A 10,646-nucleotide genomic window follows, 5' to 3' on the forward strand; every position below is an offset into this window, starting at 1 on the left:
TCCCAAACAATAGCAGAGAAGTCATATATTTTTCTCACTCTCAAATATTAGCCTTGTATTTCCCTTTAGCTTTTTTCTTTCAGTAAAACTGCATTTCTTGACAACGTCTGTTTTTTTTTCATCGCTCTCCTCTCATTTCCCACCTCAAAGGTTGCTTCTGTAGGTGTTTTGATAGTTGCCTGGCTTGGCCAGGCTCCCGTGGATAATGGATATTTCCTGGCTTTTCTGTGTTACTGCTCAGGCTATTAACAGCTCCTTAAATGGACTCAGCTTTCAAGTCACCACTGGCCTTTTCAAGGTTGTTGGCCATGGGTGGGGAAGTTTCTAGCCCTTTCTAAAGCTCTCTGAACCTTGTTCGGCATTTAGCTGCTTTTCATGAAAGTCCTGGGATCCCCTGGTGGCTCAGACAGTAAAGAATCTACCTGCAATGCAGGATACCTGGATTCGATCCTTGGGTTGGGAAGACCCCCTGGAGAATGGAATAGCAACCCGCTCCAGTATTCTTGCCTGGGAAATCTCATGGACAGAGGAGCCTAGCGAGCCACAGTCCATGGAGCTACAAAGAGTTCAACTTGACTGAGTGGCTAACACTTTCATGAAAATCCTAGATTGGTTAGGAGGAAAAAATTTTCCCCTGGTCCTGGGATGAAGACTTTGAAAAGAGATGTCTACAGTGCAGCGTTTTTGATTTTTTCTTAGTGAGTTATGCTGAGGCCCAAGATGCGAGGTCTGAGATTTAATAGCCATGGAGGATGAATGAACAAGAGGATGAAAGGTTACAGGTGACCCCACCATGCAGCAAGTGAGTCCCTGCCATTAGCTCCATCCCAGCACCAGATCAACATCATGCCTGAGCTCTGATACTTTTCTCCAAGACGATCATTGTCAGTCAGGTGTTTCCAAGAAATGGACCACTTTGCCTGGTCGTTCCTGAAGCTGGGCTGCTGATCGAGGAGGCAGCTGAGCTTTCTGCAGCACTGCAGGGGTGCTGACTCACTGTCCCCAGGTCCCCAACAGAGGCAGAAGGCAGCGGTGGCCTTGGGGCACTCCTTTCTTAAAATCAAGAATGTGACATGGGCTGAGCTCAGAGGTTTAACTCCACCCCTCTGTCTCTGCTTGGTGTGCCCGCTGACTGATGAGAGGTGGGCTATTCCTCGGGGGGTGGGGGGAGAGCTTGGGCAGGAGGTCTATCTTGCAAGGACTTAAGTGAAGGCTTTGTTGTTTTTTAGTCGCTGAGTCATATCCGACTCTTTGCGACCCCATGGACTGTAGCCTGCTGGCCTCCTCTGTCCATGGGATTTTCCAGGCAAGAATACTGGAGTGGGTTGCCATTTCTTCCTCAAGGGGATCTTCCCGACCCAGAGACTGAACCCGAGTTTCAATCTCTGCACTGGCAGGCAGATTCTATATCACTGAGCAATCTGGGAAGCCCAAGTGTAGGGTAGGTCTAATAGTTCCCTGGAAATCCCAAAAGGTGAACCACAGGGTCGCTGGGATAAAAATAAAAAAACTCTTGACGACATGGATGTGTGTGGGAAGCAACACTTAGCCATTCAGTATTATTTTTCTAGTTGTTCTGTAAGATACTTCTTAACTCATGGCAATTACTGAATTTCCTAGATCCTCAGATATCACTGATTGTAAAATGCATTATCAATTAAATAACAGTATTTTTGGTGTGATGAGAACAAAATACTATTGCTTGAAATGGGCTGTTTGCAAAACACATTCCAAATTTTAGAAATGATAAAATGTGATGAAATGGTAATATTTTAGCTCAAGGAAATATGTTAGAAAAGATTTTCTGCCCTAGACTAGAGCAACACCAGCTCTGTAGGTAGTGGAAGAGACTTTTTTTGTTGTTGTTTTTTGTTTTTTGGTCCAGGTTAGTTATCCCTTTTCCCGCAGTTTGGGGTCTGCAATTACAGGAGCAGGCAGAAGCCAGTGGCTCTGGTAGTGAGGCTCCCGCAGGGCGATTTGTGGCTGTAATTTCTTGTTGTTGTCTGTTCTGCCATCCTCCTAGCTTGCACTGAAACCCGCTGTGAGCCAGCGGACCCCTAGGGAGTGAATTTGCAGGAAGATAAATTCCCCTGTCCCTGCCTACCTTTGAATGCTATTATGGAAACTGAATAGAATACAGATCACCCCCAAATTGAATTCTGTGTACTTGCTCTGCTAAGTAGAAAATTGCATATCAAATAGGTTCCTAGACTCAGCTCTGTCTAGACACAAAACTTGCTTCCAGTTTTTAATGTTCTCGGTCATTCAGGCATATGACACCCGTTTGCCCCAATCATTTCAGGATCTCAGGCATTTTATTTGGGGGGAAGTTATCACTGCCTCCTGCCAACCCCTGTCCCTGCCCTACCTGCGGTGTTCTCGAGGATGCTGTGTTTATCTGTTACAGCATCAGCAGCCTCAATTGGCACTGCTTAGACGTAGGGACTGGGTCTCATTTTTACCATGTGTTTAGTATTAGTAGCAGTACACATCATTGTGCAAGAAATGCATATTAATGCGTGAGGGCAGGGAGAAATGGCTGGCATTAGGGCCTCTAAAGATCCTTCTCATGTGGACTTACCCCTGAAAGGCAGCCCAGTACCCCCCTCCTGTGTAGAGCACGTGGGTAAGATAACTAGTGTCTGATGAGTGTTTTATGGTAATTCTCTCCTTGATGTAACTCCTCATTTGGCCCTTTGTTTCCTCTGAACACTAGAGGCACCTCTGTAGAGGAAGTCACAGAGCCTGGTTCTGCTACTGCAACTGTGGCCGTTATGTTCAACCTCCAGGCGGCTGCGATTCTGCAAAGCAGGCAGGGAGATGCCAACCACAAAGTGAAAATGCACAGACACTCAAGTTCCATCCAGAATCAGTGCCAGTTGTTGGCAGACTGAGTGTCTCCAGGCTGGGGATTATTTGGGGACCATCAAGAAGACCAAGGATCATTCCCTCACTGGTGTAACAGCACATCAGCTTTGCACTTTGCTCTTTTGAGGTGGAAACCTTTCATCTTCAAGTGCACGCTCAGCCACTTCAGGTCCGTCTGATTCTTTGTGACCCCATGGACTGCAACCCGCCAGGCTCCTCTGTCCTTGGGATTCTCCAGGCAAGAATATTGAAGTGGGTGGCCCTGCCCTGCTCCAGGGGATCTCCCTGACCCGGGAATGGAACCCGCATCTCCTGTGTTGCAGGTGGATTCTTGACCTGCTGAGCCATCAGAGAGTCCTAAGTAAATTTACCTCCATGATAGGGATGTATGTGGGGCAGAGCATAAATTGAATGTCAAAGAAATTAGAACATAAAATGTGAGTTTTGTCCTGAGATGGCTTTGCCAAGAGGAACCTTTGCTTGTGTTCCAATACTTGTGAGACTACCCCCGGGGAAAGGGCCTGGGGGTGGAGCCTGAACTGTTTGATTGGCAGGAGGCAGAATCCCAGATAAGTGCACCCCACCCCCCACCTCCTTGATTTTTCTCTCTGGATCTTATGGTTTAGATCTTAGCAAGCCATTTCTCGTGGCTTGCTGTAGGAGTGATTTTCCCTGAGCAGTGCTACACTGTGGAAATTGGAGGAGGCATTTTTGGTTGTCACAATGATGGGGAGTGTGCTAAGTCACTTCAGTTGTGTCCGACTCTGTGACCCTAAGGACTATAGCCCACCAAGCTCCTCTGTCCATGGGATTCTCCAGGCATGAATAGAAGGGCCTCTGCTCTTGATAGCATTTAGTGTGCATGGCCCAGGGACATTGTGTCTTGCAGAGTGTGGGACAGTCCTGTCTGTGGAAGGATCGCCTGGTGTCCTGCTGGACTTCTAATGTCCCAAGGGACTTTCCTATGGCTGAAAATACCCTCTGTTTTCCTCAGGCCATGGGTGTGATCTAGCCCTGGATAATGCTGACCTGGGATGCTTTTTGTAGCTACCATTTTCTTAATAACCTTCTGTACAGGTCTCCCAAAGAAATTTTTCTGTGATGTGTCAGGGACCAAAAATATATATATAAAAGAAAATCATTACAATATTTCATGTGAGATTGTGTAGATACTGACAAGTTCCTTTTTTTTTAAAGTAGTATATATGGCCGCTCAATTAAACAGTCACCAAATAACAAGGAATTCACCAGTATTTCCAAATGCGCCGTCTTGGTGTTTGTAGCTCACCGTATGTTTGAAGTATGACATAATCCTTATGGAACACATTCAATTTGTTGCTTCCCAGTTTCAACAGGAGCAGTTAAATCTGTCTCCTTTTAGACAAATTGTTAATGAAAAGGCAGCAGAACAATCATTTTCCTGTGATATGCAATTCTGTCCCCTTAAATACAGGAGCCTGACAGAGCCATTCAGCACTGAGCACTTTCTCCTCTGTGCAACTGAACTCTCTCTGACCCTCAGATACTAACAACTGGAGCAAAAAGGGAAGAAAGAGGGGGAAAGTTAGCTAAAACTAAAAACTCACCTGTAATACACAGAGTCCTGAAAGTTGAATGGGAGTATATTTTACCTTATTGTTTTCAGATACTATGTGCTTCTGCTGCCAAATCTATTCTTATCGATTTTAAAGTATCTCAAGATGTGGGGCAGTGTTTGGAAGATAGTGAGACTGTCTGAAAGATTCAGAATTGAGTCCCGAGTTTTCCTCTCTTTTAGTAGTGACTCAGTGCTGCTGCTCATGGCACAGACGCACGGTGTTCCTTCTTTCAAGAGACCCCGTGGATCACACAGTCCACAGGAATTCTCCAGGCCAGAATACTGGACTGGGTAGCCTTTCCCTTCTCCAGGGGATCTTCTCAACCCAGGGATCGAACCCAGGTCTCCCGCATTGCCCGCAGATTCTTTACCAGCTGAGCCACCAGGGAAGCCCAAGAATATTGGAGTGGGTAGCCTATTCCTTCTGCAGCAGATCTTCCCAACCCAGGAATTGAACCGGGTTCTCCTGCATTGCAGGTGGATTCTTTACCAACTGAGCTATCAGGGAAGTCCTCAAGAGACCCATGCAGGAGAAAACAAAGAGATTAGCCATCCATCCAAAACAAGTGTGTGATTTGACCTCATTTTAATATTTATTTATTATATTTTCTTGAATAGAATTGAACCAAGACAATTTTACATCTCATTCCAAAAAAAATGAAATATTCAACCACGTCTTTAGAACATAGTGTAGAATAGTGACAGCCGGTGTTTATTGAGTATTTATTCTCTGCCACTCTGTACCAAGGTTATCAGCTGACCTCACCAGTGATGGGTGCATGGTCTTGATTATCACCCATGCAGAAACTGATGCAGAAATGTGAGTCAGAGAGGTTATGGTTGAATAGCATCACCGACTCAATGGATGTGAATCTAAGGAAACTCTGGGAGATAGTGAGGGACAGGGAAGCCTGACATACTGCAGTCCATGGGGTTGCAGAGAGTCGGACACGATTCAGTGACTGAGCAACGACAAGGAGATCACTCAGCAAGTTTGTGGCAGAGCCAGCTTTTACACTCAAGAAGGCAAACTGAAGTTAAGATGCTTAACCCTACTTGATGCCACAGCTGGAGATCACTTCACACAGTAAAACCTTGTCAATTCAGACTGCTTTGGAGATCTGGGAAGGAATGGTCTGAATGACAGGGTGTTTGAAAAGAAATGCCATCTGACATATCCAAGAGGTGTGTGTAAAGTAAATACAGATTTTAAAATCAGGCAAGAAGTCTTGACAATCTCATTTTATTGTAAAGGAAGGTATCTGGTTTTAAAAATACTGAAGCATTTAATTTTAAGGGTCTTGATGCTAAGTGGGTGCTAAGTTGCTTCAGTCGTGTCTGGCTCTTTGTGACACTGTAGTCCGCCAGTGTAGCCCTCCATCCATGGGATTTTCCAGGCAAGATTTCTGGAGTGGGTTGCCATTTCCTTCTCCAGGGGACCTTCCCGACCCAGGGATTGAACTCTCCTCTCTTATGTCTCCTGCGTTGGCAGACAGGGTCTTTACCACTAGCGCCACCTTTCGTGATTCTAATCCATGATTTTTTCACAGTAGAAATCTGACCTATTTGCGTGTTGATTACACACAGTGCCATGTGGACCATGGAAGGGCCATGCAGACGTGGAAGTTACAGATGGTGGGATCTTTGAGATTGTAGACTCCAGGCTCAGGGCTGGATTCAAAGGCTTGTATAATGCCCCAGGGTTGAAGACTAGATGGATCAATAGGTGTTCAGCAGCCCTTAGTGCAGAGAAAGGGCTCAACTGATGCAGACAGTCATCACTACTACAACCAAAAAGAGGACCCTGGGCTCGGGAGTGAGCAGGAGACAGACACCACAGCTAACCCCTCTGTAGTGCATCAGACGGTGCAATCCTACTGAAGGAAGTGAGTCTGGAAGGGAGATGTGGCCTGACCCCAGACAGCCTCAGCACAGCGTTTGGGCTCCATTTCTGCTGGCACTAGGGAGCAGGGATGATGCTGGTGTGAAATGGTAGGATTTAGGAAGTGATCTGATGGAGAGGGACAATAGAAACCTTGACCAGAGGAGAACAGAGAAAGGAGACCAGAGCGAGACAAATGCTCACAGTGCCTGTGGGGGTGCCCAGGTAGGAGGTTGGAGGCTGGAGCACATCAGACCCCCAGTCTGTGCCCACCATGCAGGAGACCACGTGGGTCACAGGGCCTGACCTCCTGCTCACCAGTAACCACTCATAAGTTTTCTCCCCAGGTTACGCATAGTAGAGACTGCAATGGCCACATGAAACAGAGGGTTTAGGCCACGTGACAGTTGTATTTCTCCTTGTGAATTTGTAAGTCTGGGTCTGGGCTTCCTTGGTGGTTCAACAGTAAAGAATCCACCTGCCAATGCAAGAAATTCGGGCTCTATCCCTGGGTTGGGAAGATTCCCTGGATGAGGAAATGGCATCCTACTCCAGTATTCTTGCCTGGAGAATCCCATGGACAGAGGAGCCTGGCAGGTTACAGCCCATGGTGTAGCAAAGAGTTGGACATGACTGAGTGACTAACATACACACAGGTTTTGTTTGTTTACTCAAGGTAGAGACTTGTGGACATTTTCCACTCTCCTGTTCCTCCCATTCATTTGGACACCAAGCCCTTGGCAAAAGCTCTTCTTAAATATCACTCCTAGCCCTGGATCTTTATCACCTCCACTCAGAACTTGGGGTTGGTGCCCATGTCCAGGGGTGGCCTTTAGCTGGTCCCCTCACCTCTTTTCTATCTCCAGCACAGTCATGCTCTATGTTGCTTCTCCATAGATGACGTACCGTCTCTGCTTCCTATACAGGGAAGCAACACCACCAGCAGCAACCAGCTAACCCACAGAACCCACAAAGCCTCTTCAGTGGCCCTCCGCTGCCTGCACGGTGAACTCCTGGATTCACAGTGAAGGATGCTTGTCATCTGGGCCTGACTTTCCAGCGCCTTTCCCATCTTACAATGCAGCCACTCCACCTGCCTCTCTGCCCCTGTTTCCTGAGAAAGCTGTGCATTTGTGAGTTGGTTTTGTTTTTAAATGCACCTCTGTGCTTTTATACCTGTGGGGGATGCCATTTCTCATACCCCATCTTGTCTTTTGCTGGTTGAATTTGTGTTCACCAAGGCTTGGTTCAAAGGGGTGTGTGTATGTGCTTAGTCACTCAGTTGTGTCTAACTCTTTCTGACCCCATGGACTGTAGCCCGCCAGGCTCCGCTGTCTGTGCAATTTCCCAATCAAGAATGCTGGAGTGGGTTGCCATTTCCTACTCCAGGGGATCTTTCTGACCCAGGGATCGAACCTCTATCTCCGGAATCTCCTGCATTGGCAGGCAGATATTTTACCACTGAGCCATCTGGGAAGCCAGCTGGCAGACAGTCCTTCCTCTGTGTTTTCATGGTGGCAGGAATGCACTCGTGTTCCCATTGTATTGTACTTGCTTCTCTGCCAGCGGCTTATGTCGTCTCTGAGCTGCTGGAAGGCAGACCCTGTGCGTTGCTGTGTGCACTGTGGGTGGCCCCGGCGGTCACTGGATGGAGGGAGGGATGGTGGCAGTGTACCATGGAGGCGACATGAAGAAGTGTAAAAAAGAGTCAGAACCCATGAGCTGTCACAGCTCAGGACTGTGTGATTGACTTTTATGTGCCATAGAACCTTGCCCTATTGCCAGCAGTTTTGGGAAGAGTCTCAGCCCTAATGCTCTAAGCACGTTGCTGTAATTCCACTCTCCATAAAGTGGTCTTTAAATTGTGTTTTGAGGCTGGGAAGTAACACATCAGTGACATGCTTAACTGTACAGCCGCAGCAAAACGGGAATCTAGACCTATCTGTATGCAAACACCAGGCTTCAAGTTCATCATTGTTATTAGGAAACGGAAATACAGCTGGAGCAGAAACCACAGTATATTTCCCTCTGCCTGTGTTGTGTATTTGTCAATGGGGCTTCTGAAGGACTAGGCATTTACGAACCCATTAGAATGAGCAATTTTATATCCTAATGTAAAATTAAAGGAATTAAAGGATCTGCCTGAGAGATACACTTGTTTAAACCTCTATTAATGTCTCTCTCTCTTGGTTTTGTTGTCTAGGTTAGTGATATATTATTGGAGTAGAAAATGTCCCAGTCGTGTGTATAGTTTCTAAATCTCAATGTATTTTTTTTTCTGACAAGGTGTAGAACTGATTTTCTTCTCTTCTGTCCAAAATATAAGACATAGGGATGACAAAACTGTTCTTAAATGCAAAGCATACTATAATTCTTTTTTTCCAGTTCTTTATTATTATTTTTTAAAAATCTCATTTGTATCATCACATTGTCTATTTTCCAAAGATGTATGCTCTTGTTCTCTGGGCTCTCATCTGTGAGCCCATTAACTCCTTTTCCTCAAGCCCATCAAGCGGTATTTGCTGTGGTGTTTACCAAGGCCGCCCCTAGCTTGCATGGGATCTGGGGCAAATAGTTTTTGTGAGGCCTCTGGCCATGTTAACAGTTTGATTGAAACATGTGTTCAAAAATGCATGAGGGGACTTCCCTGGTGGTCCAGTGGTTATGAATTCTCCTTGCAATGCAGGGGACATGGGTTCAATTCCTGGGCGGGGAACTAAGATCCCACATGCAACTAAGCCCAGACTTCACACCTCCTGAGCCCACACACCAGAGCTTGAGAGTCTGTGCACAGCCATGAAAGAGCCTGCCTGCCACAGCTAAGACTTGACACAGCCAAATAAATAAGTATTTAAAAAATGCATGGCTCCATTGAGGTGTATTGATTTATCAAGGAAGGTTTAGAATCATGCAGAGAAGAGATACTGAGGAACTTTTTTTTTTCCCAATCAGTGCACGTGAAGCTGCTTCCTCCTCTCCAGGTACCAACTCTATCTGTTCAAGTCTAGGGACCATGACTTCATCGTGTTCATGGTCCAAGGCACCAGTTCCCGATCATTTCACACCCCCCACCTTGCTGTCACACACAACACATGGCTCTTTGGAACCTGTTTACACTGAAACGACACAGTTCATCTTGCCCGTGTGCTTTCCTGGGCACTAACCGAGGCCACACTGTATTACACACAATGGACACCGTCCCTTCAGCCGTCCGGGAACACTGGCTTCCAGCGACAATCTCAAGGTGTTACTGTGCTTTGTCAATGATGGTTATGAAGGCAACCCTTCCCCAGAGGAGGCAGTAATGCTTGGATGATAACTTCTTTGTGGTCGTGTTCAATGTGCTGATTTTATAGCATACGGTAGAACAGCACATCTTCTGTGTCTTGAACTCTTTAGATGCTCGTCTCTGCAAGCTTCGATGTGCTCTCTTGCAGTGTCGCTCACAGCTTTCTACTCCACAACCCAGGGGCCGGACCAGGGGAGAGGAGTGGTCTCCTGGCTCAGAGAGCATCTGTCCCTTATCCTACACTCACATAGGAAAGTACAGCCATAAAAGATTTCCTTTGGATTTACTGTTACTTCTGTAAAAATGTCAACCTGAAGGTTTGCCGATAGTCTCCTGAGTTATCCCAGAGACAGTGCACAAGGTATTCTCACATAACTGGGAATCCTGACAAATCCTGAATTGTCCAAGAGCCCAGTAGTTGATAAAGAATCTCATTCTTATGTCCTGGCCATTGTGCATGTGTATGTATGTGAGTTATTCTAAGTGCTTCAGTTCAGTTCAGTTCAGTCGCTCAGTTGTGTCCGATTCTTTGCTACCCTATGAATTGCAGCACGCCAGGCCTCCCTGTCCATCACCAACTCCCGGAGTTCATTCAAACTCACGTCCATCGAGTTGGTGATGCCATCCAGCCACCTCATCCTCTGTTGTCTCCTTCTCCTCCTGCCCCTACTCCCTCCCAGCATCAGGGTATTTTCCAATGAGTCAACTCTTCACATGAGGTGGCCAAAGTACTGGAGTTTCAGCTTTAGCATCATTCCTTCCAAAGAAATCCCAGGGCTGATCTCCTTCAGAATGGACTGGTTGGATCTCCTTGCAGTCCAAGGGACTCTCAAGAGTCTTCTCCAACACCACAGTTCAAAAGCATCAATTCTTTGGCGCTCAGCTTTCTTCACAGTCCAACTCTCACATCCATACATGACTACTGGAAAAAAAACCATAGCCTTGACTAGATGGACCTTTGTTGGCAAAGTAATGTCTCTGCTTTTCAATATGCTATCTAGGTTGGTCAT

General features: G+C 46.4%; 1 protein-coding gene across 1 annotated transcript in view; it reads left to right on the forward strand.

Moving 5' to 3' along the window:
• Positions 1 to 7,623, forward strand: part of ATPSCKMT (ATP synthase c subunit lysine N-methyltransferase) — a 77,839-nt gene extending 70,216 nt beyond the window's left edge. The window contains exon 5 of the mRNA XM_044932626.2: positions 7,274 to 7,623. Within this exon, the coding sequence (XP_044788561.2) occupies positions 7,274 to 7,375 (102 nt within the window). The 3' untranslated portion in view covers positions 7,376 to 7,623. The remainder of the gene's footprint in view (positions 1 to 7,273) is intronic.
• The last annotated feature ends 3,023 nt before the right edge of the window (positions 7,624 to 10,646 follow it).

This window comes from Bubalus bubalis, chromosome 19 (assembly GCF_019923935.1).
Source record: "Bubalus bubalis isolate 160015118507 breed Murrah chromosome 19, NDDB_SH_1, whole genome shotgun sequence".
Classification (NCBI taxonomy): domain Eukaryota; kingdom Metazoa; phylum Chordata; class Mammalia; order Artiodactyla; family Bovidae; genus Bubalus; species Bubalus bubalis.